The sequence below is a fragment of the Budorcas taxicolor genome, chromosome 1, assembly GCF_023091745.1.
Source record: "Budorcas taxicolor isolate Tak-1 chromosome 1, Takin1.1, whole genome shotgun sequence".
Taxonomy (NCBI): Eukaryota; Metazoa; Chordata; class Mammalia; order Artiodactyla; family Bovidae; genus Budorcas; species Budorcas taxicolor.
Genome location: NC_068910.1, coordinates 143,396,189 through 143,422,073, shown reverse-complemented (window position 1 = coordinate 143,422,073; position 25,885 = coordinate 143,396,189). Strand labels below are relative to the sequence as shown.

Genomic DNA, 25,885 nt, shown 5'->3' with positions numbered 1-25,885 from the left:
GTTCTATTCTGCCTCACTTCTTTATCAGAGATGGATGTTTACTTGAATGGATTGATGCTTCTCCATCTTCCTGCTTCTTAGTTTACTGGCATCTGCAAATGTATTCATAGATGGATTTTCCCCGCCATCATCTGTATTGCCAGCCCTAGGGATTATACCTTTAGCACTGATTTGTATTCACACTAACTCTGTGCCAGGCAGGTTGGCACTTAACCTGTTGATTCCTAGTCTACCTCTTAACTCCACCATCCCTACTCATGAGGACTCACGGGAGAGAAGTTGGTTTTGTAAGAAACCTCTGCTCACTCAACTGGCGGACTTGCTAGGAGGAGTCATAGACCATGAGGGTTAGAAGGAATGATGGCAGGCATCTCATCTTCAGTTTAAAGATAAGGAGACACACTGAGGTTCAAAGAGGTCAGGTTACTAAAGTCACAGAGCCAATTAGTGACTGAGCCAGAAATTCTACCCGAGTCCTCTGCATCTCAGTCCCGTGTTTTTTCCTGTATTTCCAACTGTCTCTCAGATAGTCTATATAAAGGTTTGGCATTTCTGTAGAGATGTTCTCTTGTCACCCCTTCCGAGTAATGCCAGCTGTCCATGCAGAGAGTGGGGCACTTAGCCAGTGCAGGGCCAGAGCTGCCTGTAAAGAGAAGTGGAGTGAACGCGTTGACATTTTCAGCCCATGGCAGATCCTGTTTGCCCTTCTAGCTCTCATCAGAGGAAGAGTGATTACATTTGCTGTTCAACTAACAATTGTGTGCAATTTTCAGCCTGCCTTGTTCTTTAACGTTGTCTTCCCACGCTTCTATCACATGCCATGGCATATCTATCTGCTTAGTAATTACACTGGTAGGGACTTACCTACACCGTTTGGGAAAGGTTTGCCTAAAGTACTTATTTGCTTGTGCATAATAAATCTTGATTGATACCTTGGTAATCTCTGAGATCAATCTAAGGTTCCCTCCCACAATGGGGAGGATTGAAGAGTCAGGAAATGGGTGACAAAAGAAAGAAGGAAAAACAAAAGAGGGCTGTGATTCCTCATTGATGAGCTAAGAGGAGGATTATGGATGATTAGGAATCTCCATGCCTGACTTTTACTTGTTTCTGGTTAGTTCTACAGTCAGGATCTTCCCTAGACTTGAGTTTGTGAGTAGAGTTGTCATTTGTATTCATCTAATAATCCAGTCCAGTTGGGCCTCCTCGCTGGCTCAGCGGGTAAAGAATCTGCTTGCAATGCAGGAGATTTGGGTTTGAACCTTGGGTCGGGAGGATCCCCTGGAGGAGAAATGCAACCCACTGCAGTATTCTTGCCTTGGAAATCTCATGGACAGAGGAGTCTGGTGGGCTACAGTAGAGTCACAAAGAGTTGAACCTGACTTAGTGAGTAAATGACAACCGCACAAAATAGTCCAATCAAATCATTTTTAGAGGCAGCCACTGTGATCCCATAGAAAGCAAAGATTGCACTATGAGCTTGTGGCATAGCTGAGACTGGGACCTGGGTCTGAATTCAGAAGATCAGCTGTCTTCCAGCTGAGGATTAAGGTGTAGAAAGGGATATTTATCTGTAGTCTAGGGAAGGATGCACAGTGTACCACTTTAATAGTTCTAGAACTCTGCTCAGTGTGGCAGCCTGGCTGGGAGGGGAGCTTGAGGGAGAATAGATACATGTATATGTATATCTGAGTCCCTTCCTTGGTCACTTGAAACTCTCACAACATTGTCAATTGGCTATACCTCAATACAAAATAAAAAGTTAAAAAAGAAAGCAGTTTTGAAGTTCTAGGAAGGCACTGACTTTTATACAAAGAGGGAAGATGGTTAAAAATCTCCAAAGGTATAGGAAAGTGTTATTTAAATCTTAAATCACTTAAGTGGAGAAAATGTTGCTAAGTACCCGAATCCTAAACTTAAGTCAGCCCTCAACTGCTTCTGATGTTTAGGTCACAAAGCAGTCTCTCAATTCTTCAGTCTCTCAATTCTTCCACCAATAAAATAGTGATGTTCATACCTGTCTCTTCCTTCAGTGTCATTCATTTATTCAGCAAACATTGACCAAGAGCCAGGCCTTGGGTTAATTGCCAAGGAAGATTTAGTAAATGCACCATGATTTAAAGATGAATATAAATGCTCTCAGTCAATTGTTTCCAACCCTTGAATCAGAATACATACGTAAAGATTCCCAGATAAGTCTAGTGTGCAGTTTTGAAAGCCACTTCTTTGAGCTTGTAGCATTTGATATTAGAGATACCATGCAACAAGTGACGGTTGTTTTTTAAATTTTGGTGAGCTATGTAAAGGTTTGACGAAGAGTACACTATTGATGTTAGAAAAGAAGCAAAACTTGAGCAAACACTAGTTCAGTCTATTTTTGTGGATGACCATGAGTTGTCATTCACATGTCATTCATTTTAGAGAGGCTTGGTAACTTTTTTAGTATCGAGTGTCACTTTACCTGTAGCCCTAAGTGTTCCCACCCATAGAGGAAGGGTCTTGGTTATCACGTGGCCTTTTGCAGTTGTTCGTGTTTCGCGTTTCATTATGTCTAATCAGTTTGGCCAAACTTTCAGTTTGTAATCCTATGGCTCATGGAAGTTAGGTTTGGCAGAACAGAATGGAGAAGACATTTTGGCAAGTAGGATGCAGGAACTAGAAATGGATATAAAGCAAAGTCTCCTGTTTCTAAGTGATGATTTCCTTTGGATTTCTTTTCCCTCCAAACAGACAGGTAGTACCATGGTGTGAAGTTCATAGATTTTGGGTCCAAGACTTGTGTCCAGGCTTCAGCTTGGCTATTTGTTAGCTATGTATCCTTGAGCAAGTTATTTAACTCGTAAAGCCTTACTTTCTTAATCTGCTAAATATGGAGAATGGTAACCCCACCACATATAATCGTCAGGATGAATATGTTGCAAGTAGGAATTTGGCATATAGTACATCCTCAATGAGGGTCTTCTTTGGTGGCACAGTGGTGAAGAATCTGTCTGCCAATGCAGGAGACTCAGGAGATGCAGGTTTGATCTCTGGGTCCAGAAAATGCCCTGGAGAAGGAAATGGCAACCCACTCCAATATTCTTGCCTGGAAAATTCCTTGGACAGATGAGCCTGGTGGGCCACTGTCCGTGAGGTCACAATGAGTTGGACACAACATAGTGACTGAGCACAAGCATATCCTAAATAAACACCTGCTATTTATTGCCAGTCTGTAGCTTTCTTATAACCTCTGAACAGTTACGAGGAGTAAGAACAAGAACAACAGAGTGGCAATAAGTGAACCTATCTAGGTTCTTCTTAACTGCTTTGCATTTGATGACAGTTCCTGAACATCTAGTGCGTAGGGAGCCCCAGCTCTTTAACTCCCATCAGCAGAGGCATCTTGCTTAGTTGAGGGCCACTTCTCTTGTTTTCCTCTTTTCTGATGTTGTTTGTGTATTTTCAGGGCCTCTGTGTAGGTCTTCCTTTTCACTTCTTGCTTTCATGATGATTATATACTTAGAGTGAAACCAATCTAGAACCAGAGGAAGTAAGAGCAGGGTAAGTTTTGGTCCAGCAAAACCAGCTCTCACCAGTGCTTATCTTTGTGTTTACCATGGGTCTCTTTCTGAGAAGCTGAGAAACCCCAGGGAAAAGTTCTAGTTTGCCCGTTCACTAAACTTGTGAGGTTTTCTCAAACTCATTTATCAAAATGAAGGGCTGTAATTAAGATTTCAGAAAAGGAAAGCACTCTAGAATGTTAGAGCTAATTGGGACTTTACAGACATTCATTCTGCAAATGAGCATCCTTTCTCGTTAAAGGTCACACTGGCAAAGCTGAGACTAGAACTGGGGTCACAGGGACTCTTTGTCTATACTATTGTATTTTTCTCCTTCCTTGGACCCATTCTGCATGGATATATATATATATATATATATCAGGTTTTCGCTCCTGTAAGATTCCTGTTCAAAGATGAATGTTCTAGCCTTTTCTTTCTCTATATAAGACCTTTGAAAAGCAAAGCTCATTTAACCTTGCCAATCTTCTCCCCGCATCTTCTAAGCCCCTCATTTCAGTTCAGCTGGTCTGCTCGCTTCCTACAGGAATGCTTTACTTCTTCCTCCAGCTCACAGAATTTTCTGGCATTGTCCTTTGGTTTGTTTCATTTATCTTTTGGAGCCACCTAGCTTTCAGAGTCCCTGCTCATGGCTACTTCTGTGCTGGATCTTGGGACATATGCCAGTTGGTTTGTTTGTTTGCATGTTTCGTTTCTTTTTGCATATCTTGATGTTGCTCTTTTTCTGTTTTCACATATAAAATATATATCTTCCTCAGGTAGTTTTTAAACTCCTTGAAAGTGGAATGATAATCTGAATGATACGAGTATAGGATGAGATGTCGTTTTATCTGGAACTCAAATTTAAATTTATTCATTCATTAAATTAACAGACATTTTTATTGAGTGCCTATCATATTTTAGGCCCTGAGGTTAGAGAATGATAATTACTTCTGCTCTCAAGGATTCAAGAGTTTAGTTTGTGATACAGGCAAGCAGAGAGGAAGACTGACAAGTGATGTGTGTGGCGACGACAGTATTCCAGGTGCCGTGGAATTGTTGTGAAAGGGGACATAGCTTCAGCTGGAGGTTGGAGAATGTGAATTATGTCCTAAAGGACTAGTAGGAAGTCATGCTCAGAATCTAAATGATACATAGTAGTTGAGATATCAGTTTTAATCAAGAGGTATCTTGGATGAAAGGGAACAAATGTAAAACCTAGAAGAAATTGATGAATTTCCAGCAGAATGTAAATACTGCAAAATGACCTCAAAAGAAGTACAAATTTTTTACAATTATTGTAGAAGTTCTTGGAAAGATAATTAAGCTTTATTATTAAAGAAAGTATCATATCTAGATGAATTTACACTGAATTCTGATAAACCTTTGAAGATCAGATAGTCTTAATCTTACCATTAAACTAATCCAGACAGAAGAAGAGGATACAGAACTCCCATGTCTAAGCCAAATAATGATAAGTAAAACAAGTAGATAAGTAAAACAAGTGCCTGATGAACTATGGATAGAATTTCCTGTACAGGAGACAGGGATCAAGACCCTCCCCATGGAAAAGAAAAGCAAAAAAGCAAAATGGCTGTGTAGGAGGCCTTACTAATAGCTGTGAAAAGAAGAGAAGTGAAAACCAGAGGAGAAAAGGAAAGATATAAGCATCTGAATGCAGTGTTCCAAAGAATAGCAAGGAGAGATAAGAAAGCCTTCCTCAGCGATCAATGCAAAGAAATAGAGGAAAAGAACAGAATGGGAAAGACTAGAGATCTCTTCAAGAAAATTAGAGATACCAGGGGAACATTTCATGCAAAGATGGGCTCGATAAAGGACAGAAATGGTATGGACCTAACAGAAGCAGAAGATATTAAGAAGAGGTGGCAAGAATACACAGAAGAACTGTACAAAAAAGATCTTCATGACCAAGATAATCATGATGGTGTGATCACTCACCTAGAGCCAGACATCCTGGAATGTGAAGTCAAGTGGGCCTTAGAAAGCATCACTATGAACAAAGCTAGTGGAGGTGATGGAATTCCAGTTGAGCTATTTCAAATCCTGAAAGATGATGCTGTGAAAGTGCTGCGTTCAATATACCAGCAAATTTGGAAAACTCAGCAGTGGCCACAGGACTGGAAAAGGTCAGTTTTCATTCCAACCCCAAAGAAAGGCAATGCCAAAGAATGCTCAAACTACCACACAATCGCAGTCATCTCACATGCTAGTAAAATAATGCTCAAAATTCTCCAAGCCAGGCTTCAGCAATATGTGAACTGTGAACTTCCAGATGTTCAAGCTGGTTTGAGAAAAGGCAGAGGAACCAGAGATCAAATTGCCAACAAGGGCTGGATCATCAAAAAAGCAAGAGAGTTCCAGAAAACATCCATTTCTGCTTTATTGACTATATCAAATCCTTTGACTGTGTGGATCACAATAAACTGTGGAAAATTCTTCAAGACATGGGAATTCCAGAGCACCGGACCTGCCTCTTGAGAAATCTGTATGCAGGTCAGGAAGCAACAGTTAGAACTGGACATGGAACAACAGACTGGTTCCAAATAGGAAAAGGAGTACATCAAGGCTGTATATTGTCACTCTGCTTATTTAACTTATATGTGGAGTCCATCATGAGAAACGCTGGACTGGAAGAAGCACAAGCTGGAATCAAGATTACCGGCAGAAATACCAATAACCTCAGATATGCAGATGACACCACCCTTATGGCAGAAAGTGAAGAGGATCTAAAAAGCCTCTTGATGAAAGTGAAAGAGGAGAGTGAAAAAGTTGGCTTAAAGCTCAACATTCAGAAAATGAAGATCATGGCAACTGGTCCCATCACTTCATGGGAAATAGATGGGGAAACAGTGGAAACAGTGGCAAACTTTATTTTTTTGGGCTCCAGAATCACTGCAGATGGTGACTGCAGCCAGAAAATTAAAAGTCACTTACTCCTTGGAAGGAAAGTTATGACCACCCTAGATAACATATTAAGAAGCAGAGACATTACTTTGCCAACAAAGGTCCGTGTAGTCAAGGCTATGGTTTTTCCAGTGGTCATGTATGGATGTGAGAGTTGGACTGTGAGGAAGGCTGAGCACTAAAGAATTGATGCTTTTGAACTGTGGTGTTGGAGAAGACTCTTGAGAGTCCCTTGGACTGCAAGGATATCCAACCAGTCCATCCTAAAGAAGATCAGTCCTGGGTGTTCATTGGAAAGACTCATGCTGAAGCTGAAACTCCAATCCTTTGGCCACCTTGTGTGAAGATTTGACTCATTGGAAATGACCCTGATGCTGGGAGGGATTGGGGGTAGGAGGAGAAGGGGACAGCAGAGGATGAGATGGCTGGATGGCATCACCGACTCGATGGACATGAGTTTGGGTAAACTCCGGGAGCTGGTGATGGACAGAGAGGCCTGGCTTGCTGCGGTTCATGGGGTCGTAAAGAGCGACTGAACTGAACTGAACTGAAAACAAGTAGGGGAAAAACATAAGAGAATATTTATGATTTTATGTACAAAAATTCTTTGTAAAATAGCATATTTAATTCATCAGTATACCAAAACATCGTGACTGTGACTGAATAGGATTTTTTCCTAGGACAGCAAAGTTTGGCTCAATATCTGGAAATCTAAGACATCCATCAACACAATTAATTACATTTATAAGTTAAGGGAGGGGAAAAAGAGATGATCACATTAGTGTATGCTAAGAAGGGAGATGCAGAGATCCTAGAAAGGGATGAGTAACCAAGGAGATCAACATTTATTCATTCACCCATTCATGCATAGCATATTTTTCTAAGGGCTTCCTGGCCAGGCATTGTTGGGGCAGATAGGCAGGTGATAAAATATCGTATATGTGACTGTTATAAGTATGAAACAAATATCAGAAGAGCCCAGGAATTAAGCTACTCTTTTTGGATGGAGTTAGGGAAACGTTCGGACATGACTGAGCGACTTCACTTTCACTTTTCACTTTCATGCATTGGAGAAGGAAATGGCAACCCACTCCAGTGTTCTTGCCTGGAGAATCCCAGGGACTGCGGAGCCTGGTGGGCTGCCGTCTATGGGGTCACACAGAGTCGGACACGACTGAAGCGACTTAGCAGCAGCAGCAGCAGGGAAATGTTCACAGCATCAAAGACGTTGCAGCTGGGGCAAGATGAAAAAAACCAAACAGAAAAAAGGTTGGTGGAAGATTTGGTAGAAAGTAATGATGGCTTATGGTGATTGATGTTGCATTTGTGATCTCCAAAGAAGATGGTTTCGCTTTGGGACCAGGAACGGGTCTTGACCACTCAAGAGGTTTTGTGTAGCAGAGTTCCATTAAAGTATAAAAAGGACAGAGAAAGCTTCTGACATGGACATCAGAAGGGGGACGAAGAGTGCCCCACTGAGTTTTATCAAGGCTTTATATACTTTTACCAGACCCACTCTCACAACATACATCTTAAATTAACAAGATTAGCACTAACAATAGAAAGGTCTTACCAGACCCACTCCTACAACATAAGTCTTAAGATTAGTCAGAAGTTTCCTGTTAAGAAAAAGCAACATGTCCTCAAGCAAGATATATTGTTGTTCTATAATCATTGGTACAGAGTTTAAGGAAAAGTAAGATGAGTTGTTTTGTTCTATAATCATTAGCTCTGGGCTTAAAGAAAAACACACACACACACTCACACACACACAAATGTATTATGTGACAAAGATACAGGAGTGTAGAAAAAAAAAATTGTGCTTTTCTCCTCCTCAAGAGCCCCAGACCTCTTTCTCCTCCTCACAGACCCCAGACTTCTTATCAATCTACCTAAGAATTAACTCTCTTAATAATGGGAGTTATATAGCATTGTAGACGGTGTACATAGCATGAGCAAGTCTTCAGGGTCATTAAATTTCATTATAAATCCTGAGAATGGTGTTACTGGGGCATTGTTAACATACGGAAGAATGGTTTGGGAAGATGCTGTTAAGGTCTTATGCAAACAGATACTTAGCCAGACCCTGGCACTCCTTTGAGGTCCCTGGGGTTGCCTCCATGGGGAGTACAGTGTTAGGGTAATATATGGTGCTGGGGATAACAGAAAATATGGTGGGGGGCATGGTTTGCATATGGATGCTTACATTTTCATTTTTCATAGTCTCCCAGAAGTTGCCTATTCCTTTATATCTACAGAATTTCTGAAAAGGCCAGGATTCTTCAGTCAATTGGCAATGTGCAATTGCTTTGGAAATGTGCCTCTTTGCTTTAGAAATCACTGTATCCTATATTAACCCATTTTGATATTTCCTATTTTGGAATAGCTTGAGATTTATAGAAAATTTGCAAGGATAATATTAAGCCATTTAAAAAAAAGCTACAAATAACATTTATATTACAAATGTGTGTGATGCATTAAAATCTTCAAATCTTTATTTTATCCTACTTGTTCCCCACTTGTATTCATTTTAGTCTGACTGAAAGTAGAACAGACACTTTAACCCCTTTTAGTAAAACACTGAGGCTCAGTTAAACAAATAAAGCCAAAATTAATGTTTCTCAACCCTGAGACATGAGCTTGGTTTTGACATTAAAAGAAAAAAAAATCATAGACTTTGAAATGTGCAGCCAGTGTTAAGAACCAGGAATAAACCAAATTCATAGTTGTTTTTCTGTATCGGTTTTGTGCTGGGGTTTAATGATTGTTTCAGGGTATATAAAATATGGTCCCCACTCTTCTGAGGAACTTAACTGTGTACACAGCATATGCACAAGGGACAGGTGAGGAAAAGAAAAGAAGGCCCTGCAACCAGAGTGGAAAGTCGGTGTCACCACCATAGGCTTAAGTAACAGCAGACTCATTATTCCTATGTTTGAGGCTTCCTCATTGGCTCATGTCATCCTCTTTGATCAGAGAGCTACATCTCCAACAATTTTCCTCTCTTCACTTTGCATAGCATTTAACAGTATATAAAACACTTGAACACTGTTATCTCACGGTTGCCATGAAACTCTTTGAGAGCAGGGAGCAAGGGTACCTGGGACTCCAGATGAGGGAAGCAGAGCTTCTCAAGGCCATGTCACCCCTCCTGGTGTAGTCTAATGCCACCCAGGTCACACTGGGCCCCATTTCCCCCCGTCACCCTCATCTCTCCACGGCCATACCACATTCTGACCCTGCATTTTCTCCTGAGTTTTCAGTGTTCTTTGCTTCCCTAGTGGCTCAGTGCTAAAGAAACTGCCTGTCAATGCAGAAGACACAGGAAACGAGGGTTCAATCCCTGGGTCGGGAAGATCCCCCAGAGGAGGAAATGGCAGCCCACTCCATATTCTTGCCTGAAAAATCCCGTGAACAGAGAAGCCTGGCAGGCTACAATCCATGGGGTCGTACAGAGTTGGACACGACTGAGCAACTGCGCACACATACGCGCACATACACACACACCCACCCACCCACCCACCCACCCACCCATACACACGCACACACACACACACACACCAGTGTTCTTTGTTGTTACAGACATCTGGAGGTAATCATGGAGCCCTCTCAATTAATTCAGCCCCAGTAATAAATTACAGGGTGGATTTGGGGCTGGAGAGGGTGAGGAAAGCTTCCGGGCCTCCCCTTGCTGGAGAGCTCTTGCAATCAGACTTGGAGAGCCCTCCTCAGGGAGAGAATGTGAGCTTCAGCCCCAGCCTGCATGCTGCCTGGAGGGGTGGTTGGTTTATCCTGACACCAAGACATCGTTTTTTCTTTTCTCACAGAGCATATTTTAGTCTGAGTAGGGCCGTCCCTGGGCTGGCTGTCGTATCCCCTTCCTAATTGAATTTTTCCTGAAGATCCAGTATGGTTTGAGCTCACTGATGGGCAGAGTTCCTGATGGGTGTTATGGGGGGCTTCCCTGTGCTTATAGGGGCTGAATATTGTAGCCCCTGGCCATTATGCAGCAGTACCTTTCGCAGGCATTGTGGCAAACACTGCCCCTTTCCCATTTCCAAGTACCCCTTGGTGAGCAGCAGCACTGCTTCTGCCAGAGGCATCATCTTAAAGTGTCCTGCCGTGCACTAGTCATGTCCTTGTTTCAAGAATAAACCTTGAATGATTCCTTAATGCCTGCAGAATAAATCCAAAGTCCTCAAGTTTGCACACAAAGCTTTCCGTGCTTTGGTTCCATCCCACATTTTTAGTTACTTTGTTAGCTACTTTTCCGTTTTCCCCCTCTAGCCACATGAAATTGAAGTTCTGTGTACTTTTCCTACCCGCGAATCGTTGCCTGTGTTGTTCAGGCCTGACCTCTACTCAGCATTCAGAGCTCAATCTGAAGGTCACCTCATTAATAAGGACTTAGTTCTGCTCCCTGCAAGAAGTAATTTTACCCTTTTCTGCATTCTAGTAGCACTTTATTTTTTACCTCACTTAGATAATATAGGTATGTATGTATGTGCTGATTGCTCAGTCATGTCTGACTCTTTGTGATCCCATGGGCTGTAGCCCAGGCTCCTCTGTCCATGAGATTCTCCAGACAAGAACAGTGGAATGGGTAGCCAGCCATTCCTTTCTCCATGGGATCTTCCTGACCCAAGGATCGAACGTGGGTCTTCCACACTGAGGGCAGATTGTTTACTGTCTGAGCCACCAGGGAAGCCTCACTTAGATAATATCATCATTTAATTGATGTGGTAATCATTTTAATAGATTGTTGATGAAATTGAAGCTTTTTTTCCAACCTTACTGATATAAGGTTCTCCTAGCATAGAAACGTCTTAAGGCTAGGAACCATTTCTTGTTCATATCTATTACCTCAAGAATGCTAGGCGCTAAAATAGGTAACTGTTGGAAGAGAGGTATTCAAGATGGGTTGAGGGGAGTGTTCAATTTTTCTCCTCCTTCAGTCAAGGTAGTTTTTTTCATAACTCTCCACCTCCTCCTCCTTCTTCCTTCCTTCCTTCTTTCATCATCTCAGAGTCTGTTTTCAAAATTTCATTAGGTATAGATTAAGAAGAAACAATAATTAAGTGAACTATACTGCTTTCATTTTTGTGTTTCTTTAAAAGCAACTGTTTCTTTTTACTTCTAGATTCAACAATGTCTCACCCATCTTGGCTGCCACCAAAAAGTACTGCTGAGCCTCTTGGCCATGTGTCTGCACGGATGGAGACCACCCATTCCTTTGGGACCCCCAGCATTTCAGTGTCCACACAGCAACCACCCAAGAAGTTTGCCCCAGTTGTTGCGCCAAAGCCCAAGTACAATCCATACAAGCAACCTGGTGGTGAAGGTGAGTGTGGGCATTGCCGAGGTGGCTGCCTACAACAGGAGAGTTCACTGTAATAAAAGTGATTTGTAGGACAGTGTTGCATTGGGAAAATAATTTTGTAGTATGGTTATCATAGTACAGAGACTGTCAAATGTTGAAGAACACCTAGTAACCACCTAGGCAGCTCTTCTTTGGGGCATACAGATTGAAATCTGTTAGGGGTTATCTGACTGTGGTTTTGGCCAGAGCTAAAACTAGAGCCCTCCTCCCTTCATTCATAGCTCAGTGTCCTTCTGTTGCAGTATCCTCCACCCCCATCCCGTCGTCTTGTAGAAATGTGCCTCCCACCCATGTCCCCTCCCTCTTGCCATCGGACAAGTGTCCCACGTGCTACCAAGCAGTGATCTGATGGTGTGTCCGTTTGAAGTGACCCCAATAAGGCACTTAGACATTTTTTCCCTTCTCTAGTTATTTTGTCTAGATTGTTATTTTGCCTCTTCATTTTGGGGGAGAGGTAGGATGGATTTCCCTCTAATATGAAGAGAATAAAGACAGTCCCTCTTACTGGGAATGGGGCAGAGCTGTGTGGAGGGCTTAGTAGTTAGGACAGTCAGTGCACACTTGAGGGTCAGGATGGGGCAGGTTCTGTATCATGTTGGCATGTGTGAGAGGGAGGGGTAAAACAGGTGATGGTTGCGCTTCAGACGTCTTCACTCGGAGTGCTGAGAATTCTAGTGAGTTGGACCCTCGGCCGAGTCTTTCTGTGTTGAGATGCCCCATCCTTGTCACCATACTTTGCGGGGTCCTCTCACTGCCCAGCTGGTTCTCTAGGGACACTGGCTCCATCTCTGACCCTCTGCAGCTCTTTGCTCCACTCTGCTCTTTCTTACCATGCCGCCTCACCACCCTTTTGTTCCCTGTCGCAACCCTGCTTGTGTCACCTTCTCCAGGGTCTGGGCACGCCCTGGATTGGAGGTAATCGGAAGTAATCTCCCCCTGCGTTTCCGCATGCATTGTATTCTGACTGTCAAATTCCTCCTTCTTTGGTTGCTCTCCTGCGGTCCTTAATCTGCTGCTGTTGACCAGATGGTCTGTGTGAGGCAGTCTCCTTGTTCATTGTCGTTCTGTTGCCTTATCCTGTAACTCTATGAACCCAGTGCTTTTTCACATCAAAAAATGGGAACCTAGAGATGAGAGGTGACACTCTCTGTGGTTCTGAAGTGAGGCTATCGTCCTCACCCAGCCTGCTCTGCTGCTCGTCCCCCTTTGCCTGGCATATGTGGCACTCGGGCCCCATATGATGGTGACACCTCCTCACTTCCTTATAAGAATGTAAGCTTTGTTTCCCCATTTAAGCAACAAGATATGGTTTCTCACTCATCCTTATGTTCCTCTTGGCTCTTATTATGCTACTGTGTTTTTAGTGGGAATGGTTGTGTGTGGTCAAATGTATGTCTATATCTTCTTATGTGTATATATATTTGGATGGATGGCGGATGGCTGGATGGGTGAGTGCACTGCTCAGTAATTCTCTCGCAATAAACAGTTTGGAACGTGGCATCCTCTCTCGAAGCAACTCAGTCTCATTGAATTTCTGAAGTCTTGAGTCTTTCTTGCAATTCTGCCAGTCTCTCTTTCTTTTTAATATAACCTTTTTTGAATACGTAAAGGAAGAGATTTCTCTTGCATATATGCATTTTAAAGACAAACATGGATAAAGGTTCATGGATATTCAGACTTTTTAAAATGTAGCTCCGTCTCTTCATCTGCTGTATCTTATGACACGATATTTGTTAGAAGTGTAAGATTTACTTTCCTTTATATTTAATTTAAATGTTAGTGCATCTTCTGTTGCCCTCAACATTTTTATAATTCATGTTACTTTTGTTTAATTTTTAATACATTTTCTAAAGTTTATATGCATTTTCTTTTTCTTTTTTGGTCCATTTAGAATGTTCTGTACCATTAGTGAAATCCCCAGGTAGTAGGTAACACAGTTTTCATTTATAGGGTGAGTTGATGATGCCAAGGTCTTGTTAGCTCAGCTCACGCTATCCTTTGCCTCTATATATCCTGACCCTCCATTTTTTGCTCATAAAGCCTTAGCATTCATAGCTTAATTCAGAGTCTGACTTCCAAGAACCTCAGCCATGAAGACAGTGTAAAACTAACAGAAATCATAGCCCACCTTTTGCTGGTGGCAAGATGAAAAACTGCAGTGCAGAGAGTGTAAGTGATTTGTTTGAAGATGGATGACCTGCTTGTCATCAAGTTGGTGCTAGACCTCAAGTCCCCTTTGCCTGAGTCCAGAGTTATCAGGACCTTGTATTATATTCTAGCGAGGACTCTTTCCCTGTACTGTAACCCCTATGCATCTCATACAATCCTTTGCACAACTGTCCTTCTAATAGATTTACTTGTATGTGGGCCTGTCTCCTTTGGTAGATTCAGACCTTTTGGAGGTGGGGCTGCCTTACTCATGCCTTTACTCCCAACAGCATCCAGAAGGACACCTGACCCACAGTAGGTACTCAGTGATGTTTGCAGTGATAGTTAAGCTACAGCACTGTGAACCTGCTTATCCAGGTTCATATTCAGGCTTCTCAAATACTTTTCAGGGTTTATGGTTCTATATGGGTTATTTTTACTTCCTCTCCCCTTTCCTTGAGCTTGGTAACCTAGGATTTGTTTAACCACTGCTACCTTGAAGTTAGTTACTGATTACATTTCTCACCCTGGTCTTATGTCTGTAATCTCTGGGGTTTGCTTTCTCATTTTTAAATTCTGACTGTGAAAGTTGAAAAAGTACCCACATGTTTTCCACATCAATTTATATTTATGTGATACCATATGTTATAATTTTCTTTTATAAGGTATTCCACTAATAACTTTCTCTGAAGGGCTTTGGCACAGTTAAAAGTGGGGCGTACTTTTTTTCCCAGTTAATAGCTCTTTAGGCCTTAGGGTTTTGTGATTTTGCTACCATTGTTCTCATTTATCATTGATTTCTTTTTTTTTTCCAACAGCTTGTGTGTCTTGGAATGCCCCTGCATTTCCAAATGCCTTTCTGTGTCTTGTACTATATACTTATGAGCCCATGTATATTTTTTATTGTTTTGTCTTCTTGCAAATTTTACTATGTTAAGTGTCTGTGTATTTTTTTATGGAATGATTTTGGTATGTATGTGTGGTTTTATCTCTTTACCTTCTCTTCTAGACTGGTGAGGGAATAAGGTGACATGATTTTTCTTTTGGTCTTTAAAGTACTAGCAGTAGTGTTCTTTATCTTGTAATCTGGGCTCTCTCTGCTTCCAATTTGCAAAAATTTCCCAAAGCCTTAGACTTTGATGGCAGAACAGGGTATAAATCTTGCCTTTTCTATCCTTGGTAGATACCAAAGAAAATGATCTGTTTTCTTTTATTAATACATTGTTTTATGAAATGATTTTGAAAATTTCTTACTATTTTAACTCTGGCAATTGGAAATTCTTTCTCAATAATTTGGCTGAATGAACTGTGATAATATTTTGTGTTTCTTATTACAATAGATTATAATACAGAAAGATTTGTAAAGTTTGTAGGTTTGTAAAGTTGGAGTTATCTTGTGGTCTGGAGTTGACTTTCTCCAATTTCTGAGATTTCTTTTAAAAATATTATTTATATAAGAGTTTTAAAAAAGTGAATCCATAGGGTACAAATTACACATGATCATTTTAGTAGAATTCCTTTTGTTTGTACAATCCATTATAATTTTTCTAGCACTTCCGTATTCATTGTTATTTAATTCTCAAAAGACTGTTCTTATTGTAGCTCTCTGAGTTAGATAGAACAGATGGTATTGCAATTATACCAAGTGGTAAACTACCCAAAGTAAAGGGTATTATTCAATAATTATTCAATAATATGTGATTATTCAACTATGTGATTATTAATCACATAGTTGATAAAATTGTAGAGCTAGGCTCCATTTTTTATATCTAGGGCTCTTGTTGATTTTAGAAGGTTCTATTTATTAGAGATTGGGCTAGATTGCCTCATCTATTTTGAATTCATTATTTTATTATTTCATGATTTTTCTTTGAAATTAATTTCAAAATGGTTGCTTTTTTTAAAAAAACTTTCCTATGTATATTACCTTATACGCTTCTGTATAATATAAACAAAGCCTCTGTTTTCAAGCTTTGCCTACATTGCTTCACCTAGACTGGTAAAGTCAAATCAGAATAGGTGAAATAAATTCTATTCATTGAGGATCCTAAGCCTGGAAATTTTTTACTAGATCTCTCTGTGTTTTATTCTACCTGAGGTTCCCAATCCATTCTGTGGAGAGGGAGTAGTTATTGCCTGTCGCTAACCTGAGGTAAACGTAGTACTGAGAACAAAATGCCATCTTAAACAATTGGTCTCCCATGATGGAAATGGCAGCCAAACTTGTTTGCTTTCCACTTTCCTGCCCAAGCCTTTCTTCATGTTTTAATCACAAAGTCTTTGAGCAGCAGAACTAGAAAAGAGTTTTAAGGTTTTCTAGGGCAGTTCTTTCACTTGTCAGATGTGAAAACTCAGTCTGAGAGGGGAAAGAATATCTTCCCAAGATTATCCAGGAGTTTGGGGCTGAACTGGCTCCAGAACTCAGGTCTTAAATGTGCTCATTCCATTAAGTCTCTGCTGTCTTAGATTGGAAGAGACAAAATTGGAGCTTGGTTCCTAGGAATTGCTGAGTCTTTGATTATTGCTATTTGGTGTTGAACTGGCCCTTAGTGATGTGAAGTCATGTAACCTGGTCAGGCAGGACATATTTGTTTTTTCAACAGATAGCAAAAATGTGAGTGAAACTGATGGCCACTTATGGCAATGTATTTGAAAAAGTAATTTGGAATGGATTATTTCTGCCATTTTTAATCTTGTGCATATAAACCAATTTGTTGCTGCTTTGACTCTTGAGAGTCCCTTGGACTGCAAGGAGATCCAACCAGTCCATCCTAAAGGAAATCAGTCCTGAATATTCATTGGAAGGACTGATGCTGAATCTGAACCTCCAATACTTTGACCACCTGATGTGAAGAGCTGACTCATTTGAAAAGATCCTGATGCTGGGAAAGATTGAGGGCAGGAGGAGAAGGGGATGACAGAGGATGAGATGGTTGGATGGCATCACCGACTCAATGGACATGAGTTTGAGTAAACTCCAGGAATTAGTGAGGAACAGGTAAGCCTGGCTTGCTGCAGTTCATGGGGTCGCAAAGAGTTGGACACGACTGAGTGACTGAACTGAACTGAACTGAACTGAACTCCTTTTGCAGTTAGTGAAAGCTTTTACTTTTTATTCCTGAAATAATTGGTAGTAGAAAATGTGTAAGGACTGATGTGAACTCTGAGCAAGTCGTATCTGAGTATTTTTGCTCAACCTGCACTCTCTGTCTCTGGAGTCCTCTAGTCTCTTCCCTGGTGTGAAAGGTGAATCTGGCCTGTGACTTTGCAGGTACAAAGGGGAAACGTCGTCTTTGTATAGTTCTAACAGTCCTTTTAAATCGCCAGCCATCACAGAACACTCACAGCTTCTCAGACTGTTATAACAAACTGTGGTCTGTCAACAGGACAGTCACAAGTTCACTGAAAACACTCCAGTTTGACTGGTGTGCCCCTTTTCTGGCTCAGGGCAAGCATCTTTAGCCTCATTTCTCATTGTGGAGTACAGTAAATGAGTTTAAATTTTCAGAGACTGCGGGGGGAAAAGATAAGCTGTGTATTCATTAAAGGGTCAGATACTAGTTGTATTTGTTCGATCTTTACATGGCATCTTCCTGAAAAGAACTTATAATTCTTTGTATGAAATCATGAAATCAGATTTTACTAAATATGCAGAGGCCTTATTGACACTCAAAAGAGCCAAGATTCAGTGCTGACTTGGTGGTCAGGGCATTCACATTCAATCCTCAGTTTCACTCCTTGACCTTGGACATGTCAATTTTCTGTTTCATGTTTTCTTACTTTATAAAACTAGTTGGTAATATTAATTATCTTATGAGGTGGTTTTGTGGATCAGATATAATGAGTGTAAAAATGTTTAACAAACCATAAAATACCTTACAACTCTAGGAATTACTTTTGCATTCTCATTTAACTATCATTTACTTAAAGCAGAATTTGCGCCAGACAGACACTCTTCTAGGAGCTGAAGTAATGAGCCAAATGGAGACTGATCTCTGCCCTTGTAGAGTGTATTCCTTGCTATAATAAAAATAACTAGATGCTTTGATTAATATTAAGTAATATTCAGAGGTTAAAGTGTCTGCCTCTAATATGGGAGACCTGGGTTCGATCCTTGGGTTGGGAAGATCCCCTGGAGAAGGAAATGTCAACCGACTCCAGTATTCTTGCCTGGAGAATCCCATGGACGGAGGAGCCTGGTGGGCTACCATCCATGGGGTCACAAAGAGTTGGACACGACTGAGCGAATTAACTTAACTTAACTTAGTATTGATAAAATTATTAAATAGTATTTAATAAATGCATTTCATAATTTGATACAGACTATTACTAATAATTAAGTAATGATACCAGTAACATAAGATTAATAAATGTATAGCAGTATAAATACAGTTATTAATAATATTCATAAATACTGATAAACAGTATAAACTTCTAATATTAGTGATAGGGATCTTAGTGCCTCAATATTATATTGTTATACAATTCTTGAACAGAATAAATCTTAAAAATTATTGAATACACATTCGTTTCTCAGATAAGGATAGTTACTTCCATAATACATTTCTAGGAGGTATAGGGCCTTTGCTCTAGGAATGCTGTAAATAGCAAATCACAATTGTTGAATACAGGCAGGTGTTACTACCTCAGTTGTGAAGCCTCAGCAAGGTCAGGTATTTGTTCAGTATCACAGAACAGTAAGTGGTGAAGCCGAGTCTGGATCTTGGATCCTTCCATGATTATTGCAGTTCTATGTCACTGAAGGGTTTGGGGTGATTTGCTTATAATCTCCAGTGATAGAATTAATGTATGTGCACAGAATGGATTAAATGTTTTAGGACAAAAAGGAATTCATGAATTGTTGACAAAAATCTCTTATCTTATAACTTGCCACTTAATTAACTGCTGAAATGAATGCCTTAAGAAGGTGGTAGATTTTCATCCAAGTCTGACTCCAAAAACCGTGAATAATGCAATACTGTGTGGTGAAGTTCTCTTTAATCTTCTTCATTTTTAAACTATATAAATGTGAAGTACAATTTTCACTCCATATTTTAAATATGAAGAAAGTTTAATTTCTTGTTCAAGAATAAAAATAAATAAACATCTACAGAAGGAAATGGCAACTCACTCCAGTATTCTTGCCTGAAGAATTCCATGAACAGAGGAGCCAGGTGGGCTATGTCCCATGGTGTTGCAAAAAGTCAGACATGACTTAGTGGACTAAACAATGCACCCATTAAACCAGCTAAAAAGAAAAATCACATCATTTGCTAATAAGGGTGTGGAGAAGCTCTCATACATTGCTGGAAGTTGTATGTAAAATAGTATGACTAGTCTGGAAAACTCTTTTTGCAGCATTTTTTTTTTTCTTTTTAAACCAAAGTAAATGTCTACTAAAGGGGCTTCCCTGGTGGCTCAGTGGTAAACAATCCACCTGCCAATGCAGGAGGCTTGAGTTTGATCGCTTGATCAAGAAGATCCCCTGGAGGAGGAAATGTCAACCCACTCCAGTATTCTTGCCTGGAGAATCCCACGGACAGAGGAGCCTGGCATGCTATAGTCCGTAGGGTCACAAAGAGTAGGATATGACTTAGCAACTAAACAGCAACAACAACAAATGTATACTAGCCATATGATTTAGTTGTCGTACCCTGGGGGCCTGGAAAATCCCATGGACGGAGGAGCCTGGTAGGCTGCAGTCCATGGGGTCGCTAGGAGTCGGATACGACTGAGCGACTTTACTTTCACTTTTCACTTTCATGCATTGGAGAGGGAAATGGCAACCCACTCCGGTGTTCTTGCCTGGAGAATCCCAGGGACGGGGGAGCCTGATGGGCTGCCATCTATGGGGTCGCGCAGAGTCGGACACGACTGAAGTGACTTAGCAGCAGTAGCAGCAGCAGGGGTATTTAATCCAGAGACATAAGCTATGTTCACAAAAACTCTTATACATGAATGTCATAACTTATTTTATAATGCCAAGAGACTGGAAACATCTTAAATGTCCTTCAGTCAGTAAATGTTTAAACAGACTCTGATCCATCCATCCAATCTATTTATTAATAAGAAGGAATGATTTACTGATACATGCAGCAGCTGGATTCACCTCAAGGGCATTAATGCTTAACGAAAAAGGAAAAATCACTCTGGAAGGATTACATATATCATATGATTCCATTTATAAGAGATTTGTGAGATGATGAAACTCTAGAGATAGAGAGTCATTTAATAATGGTTGTTGGGGGGACAGGATGAGGGGTGGACTGGTGCAGAGAATGGGTGTTCACATTAAGAGAAAGCAACGGGGAGTTGGTGGTGGAAGAGTTGTGTATCTCTCTTGCGGTGGTGGTTACATTAACCTGTACATGGGTTAAAATAGCCTAGCTCTAAGATACACAAAGGAATACAGGTTAAAATATGGTGAAAACTGAATAAGGACTCATTAACAGTTGGTGATGGACAGGAAGGCCTGGAGTGCTGCGATTCATGGGGTCACAAAGAGTCAGACATGACTGAGCGACTGAACTGAACTGAAATGACCAGTAATGAAACAAAGTCAGTGTTCTTGGCTTTAATATTATATTATATCTTTTCAGATGTTACCATTGGGAGAAAGTGAGTGAGTGGTTCTTGGGACTGTTTATATTGTATTTACAATTTTTTGTGCACCTGTATTTTAAAATAAAAAGTATAACAACCATATATAAATAAATACATATAGATTTCTTAGTGTTTTTTTCTCCTTTTCAGAGTACCATCTTTTATGCACCATTTGGAGATCATTGTTATAATGGTTTTTTAAAGCAAGCCAGTCATCAGACTGACTTGGGGAACATTAAAAAGAAAAAAAAGAAAAAACAAAGAACACCATCTTTGGGGCCCACATCAGTCCTACAGAATCAGAATCTCAGGGCATGGGTCCCAAGAGTCTACATTAAAACAAAATAAAACTTGTCAGGTAATTCTGATTGGGTCTCAACCAAAATTTGGAAACTATTTGTTTATTTCAGTAACTTCAGGGGTCAGTCCTCTAATGCTCTTGAACCTTCTCCAGGTGCTGTGGGTACAGATCCTCTCCTTAATGACAGTAGCTGCGGAAGTCTTATGCTTCTTTGACGTGTAAACAATGTAGAGATTCAGGGACTCAGATCCTCCTTCACAATGCTATGCTTTTCCCCTGTGCTTTCATCGTAAATACCAATTTCCTGCATTTGTTGTCCCAAGGAGTTTTAACTGGTGTCCAAAAACTAAACAATATGTAAAGAAAAAAGAAAGATTCTTCTAGATGCCTCAGCAATGCCCAAACTCCTTCATAATAGAACACTTGCTCTTGCATGATTTCAGGTAGCAATGCCTGAAATCTTAGCTGATTTTGGGTCATGACAGGCCTATGTAAATCATCTATAAATAGATTCATTATGAATATTATAAAAATAAACCCGACACCTAAGCCTTTCGGCAAGTATACCATATAAAGAAATCATACCCTGAAAAAATGATTGACCCTAGGAGCTGTAAAAGAAAAAAAAAATCATGATATGATATTTTTATCCTCCTTCCTTAGATTTACAGTGTCCAGAGATTGGATGGCTAGGAATAGCACCAGGGACAGAGGAGGGCAGGACCCTGAGCTATGACACCCTGAGCCTACTGTGTGCTTTGACCTTCCAGCATCTTTTATTATCCATTCTGTATGTTTTCCTGTGTCTTGCTGGTTTCAGGCAGAATAGATTGTCTGCTAGTCAAGATAAACACGCAATAGCAGATGTTGCAATCTGTTAAGTGAATTAAAGGACATGAAAGATGTGGTGTTGGAGGGATTGGGAAAGCTTCAGAGGGAAGGAAACATCTGAGCTGACTCTTGGAGAGTGAACTAGTTGTTAGCCACACAGGAAAGGGTGGCAGACAGCATGGCATGCCAAGCAAAGGGAATGGCATGTGAACGCAGAGCAAGGTATCCCTTCTGACGCTTGTAATTTTTGAAACGCTTTGCTGACATCCTTAGGTAGTGCATTGAGGCTCCTGGTAGCTTTGCAATATGAGCAAAGTAACTTCACTCTGAGTAGACTCAACGTCTCATGTGCTTTGACACATATCTCTAGGAATAGCTCCAGAAGGGTGGCTAGCTACAGGGAGGAAATACCAAGAAGCAAAAGTGTATCAGTCTTATTACACTCTGGGCAAGAGCTACTATGCTGGTGGTCCTGGCCAGAATGGTCCAGCCATTTCTCTCCAAGAGTCTATCATGCTTGAGAATGAAATGTTTCTATATGTAGAGATGCTAAGACCATCTCTACATGTCTCCATCTCTAAGGCAGAGGCAAAAACCAAGTCTGCCTTTTAATTCTCCCCAAACTCAGTTAAAGCAGTCTGTTTACCCAGTCAAATACTCATCCTTAAGAATGTGAGATGTGAGCCAACTATAACTTTGTTGTTGTTGTTCTGGTTTATCTCCTTTTTGGGTGATCCTGAGAAAATAGGAAGAAGCAAGAAGGACTTTATTATGAAATATTCAATACAACTTGCAACTTTAAAGATGTGTGTGTGTGTGTGTGTGTGAATTGTTTCTGAAGCACTTTCCCATGTAATATCTCACTTAATTACCACTATATTCTGTAACATTATTATGGTTCCTTTATTATTAAGGTTCCCAGAGACAAATGAAAAATCTGAGACGCAGAGGATTCAGGATGAAGCTTATAAGTGGGCAAGCCACATTTGATCAAATTTGAGTGTTTTCCCTTCAATAAACCATTGGTAATGTAGAATAACCACTGCGTAATCATTGTTGACTGTTGCTATTACTGATACAATTTCTCTGGGAGAATTTTGTTGTAAGAATGTGGGAGACATTTTAGTGGACTTACCTAGTCTATTTCTGCTGAAGGCCACTCAGCTTCATTCTTAACCTGATCTTTTCTGCTGCCCTATGAAAGGTGGGTATCATGACCCTCAGTATACAGAGACTGTTAGACAAAGCGAAACAACCAGCACAGGGCAAAGGTGGGATTTGAATCCTTGTTTCCTAATTCCAAGTCCAGAGCTTTTCCTCTGTACTACTTTGCATCTTGTGTTAATGTTATGAATAGTTTTTAAAAGAAAACTCTTGCGCTTCTTTACCAGAGATGTTTGAAGTAGAATTTGTCCAAATAACATGTGAAAATTACTTAGCATCACCTGTGCATGAGATGGTGTGTGAAAGTATAAAACAGCCAAGGTAATCTCTGTAAATCATCATCAAGAAGACAGTATTTCAGAGAGCCTTTGGAAAAACCATTTGAAATAGCCATTAATTCCAGTGAATTATGTCATCTTGTTTAGACTTAGATGTCATTGGTAGTTTTATTGACATTAAAATGAAATTAAAATGACATTTAAATTTGGTGATATTTTGTTATTGATTTGTTCCTATATAATAATGACTTGTGGTTTATTAAGTGCTTCCTTTGTAAAAATTATTTACTAGAAAAGAAATCTCCAAGTGAGATGATGTGTATCTATAAACATCACTTTTTAAGGTGTTACACATACTCACCCAGGGCTTCCCCGGTAGCTCAGCTGGTAAAGAATCGGCCTGCAATACAGGAGACCCTAGTTCAATTCCTGGGTTGGGAAGATCCCCTGGAGAAGGGAGAGGCTACCCACTCCAGTATTCGTGCCTGGAGAATCACCATGGACAGAGGAGCCTGGCAGACTACAGTCCATGGGGGGTCGCAAAGAGTCAGACATGACTAAGCGACTAAGCGCCACACAGCACAGCATATACCCACCCAAAGCTCAGTAGGCTGAATTTGCATCTTCATATCTCACCCTCAGCGTTCTTCTTCGGTTTCCTTACTCAGCCGAATTCAGATGCATCTTATGCCATTTTTATTCACTGGAACTCTCTAATAGATAGGAAAAGAGTAAAAACACATGTTAGCCCTTAAGCAGTTTATATTTTCATTGGAAACATGACATATGAAAATAATCAGGTAACTCACATTATAAAGCTATAAATTCTGTTTGTGAAGTGACTTTATGGCTAACTTCTCAGAGGGTTCAGAAAGAAGAGTTTACTTGGGGCCAGGATAGGATTGGAAGGATAAAAGAAGGGAGGCTCAGGAGGCAGTGGTTAGGCACATGGACTCTAACATCAGATCTGGCTGGGTTCAAGTGTTTTTTTTAGTTCATACTTCTCTAAGAACTTGAGCTAACTGGTTTAAGTAGCTACTTAAGCTCTTTCAATATATTCTTACATTAAAATAGAGATACACATATCCCAAAGAGTTATTTTCAAAATTAAGTGAATAAATTAGCATAATATCTGGCACAGAATAATGGTTAAGTTGTTGGAAGCTGCCAGCATTATTGTTGCTGCTATTATTAAAATTAAAGCATGACCATTAACATTGGGAGTGATAATCCATAGTTTGTTCATCCTTAGACTATTAATCATAATTGTCTAAGTATAACTCTTACTGGCCATTTTAAAAAATAACCATAGTTTTATCTTTTTTTCCTATGGTAATCTTTTGCTATTTGACATTTTAGAATAGGCTTGTCTTATTCCTGGTAGAATTATGATGTGTTGATATGTCCTTTTTGGAATTTGAAAGACACCTTTCTTACAGAGAGGATTTACCTGAACCATGTCACTATTGAAGAAAAGAAAAAGGTTCATATTTATGGTATCCCTTTAAGAAGGAGCATTCTTAATATTAAACTAGTTTATTACAGATAATAATGTAAGTGATGTTATAAAAAGCAAACTGTATAAAGTAAATCAGTGATTTTTATTAACTTTAAAAATCTTTCATTTGCCAAATTCTTCGCTGAGGCAGAGAGATTTTAGAGATGTCAATTATATCATCACACAAAATAATTGATTAATTTGCTTAGGAATTTTATCTTGGGTCCTTTTCATCTCTGGGATTCATAATTGGAATTTAGCCAGTCTTCTGATACTGTATTTAAACGTGGTCCATGTGTATGTCTTTTTCAGGGAAAGGGTCCATATGTCATCAGATCCTCAAAGAGATGCTTACCTTACTCATTAAGAAAGATAATATCCCCTGCCTAAGAGGTCACCAGTCTCCATAGCCAGTTATATTAATACTGCTTAAGTAAAAGCCAGGTTTTCCTTTTCTTCTTGCCAAATGTAAGAGGTAGTGTCCGAAGAGAGAACTGAACATTTGATGGTGATGGTGGTGGCAGTTCTAGTAATTCTATTAGAAAATACAGTGAATGTACAATATAACAGACAATGTGCATACACGATTATGTCATAATATGTGGTTTTGATACACGTTCATATTTATTTTCACATCTTCTCTGGGGAGTGCATATGTAAGGCGAGGTATGGAGACGGATAAGGCCCGGGTTCTTTCCTCTGAGAGGGAGGCCACACAGGACTATTCATTCCCATTTAATAATTGAAGAGATGCAGATTCTGTGATGAAACTGGCTATACCAGGTCCTATACGTTGAAAGTAATCAAGAGGTGATTCTTGAGTTCTTTATACCGCAATATGCTTTCGGTTGCCTTGCATATAACTGTTACCCATACATTTTTACTTATTTCTCTTATATGTGAATTTAAAATGTCATATTTGTGCTGCTTCCATTATTGCAGTTTTGAATGATGATTCATCAGCGCAGTGGCCTATTTTAGTGAACCACAATAGCTTGGGTAGAAAGAAAAAAAAAAGAAGACTCAACATACTCAGGAATGGAAAGCAGCCATCTTTTTATAGCTAAAATTACAAACATCTGGCAATTACTCTATTCTACCTCCCTTCAAAAAAAGGAATCGTCCCTTCAACTGGAGCCTGCTGCTGTGTTTAATCAAGGCAGCTATGCAAGCCTCAAGGAGCGATAGGTTTTGATTCAAGGAGGCCATTGCCTAACCCAG

At 40.1% G+C, this 25,885-nt stretch overlaps 1 protein-coding gene across 1 annotated transcript in view; it reads left to right on the top strand.

Annotated features, from left to right (window-relative positions):
• LPP (LIM domain containing preferred translocation partner in lipoma) overlaps positions 1-25,885 on the top strand; it is a 664,090-nt gene that overhangs the window by 163,155 nt on the left and 475,050 nt on the right. Inside the window, exon 3 of the mRNA XM_052641648.1 lies at positions 11,602-11,802. Within this exon, the coding sequence (XP_052497608.1) occupies positions 11,610-11,802 (193 nt within the window). The 5' untranslated portion in view covers positions 11,602-11,609. The remainder of the gene's footprint in view (positions 1-11,601; positions 11,803-25,885) is intronic.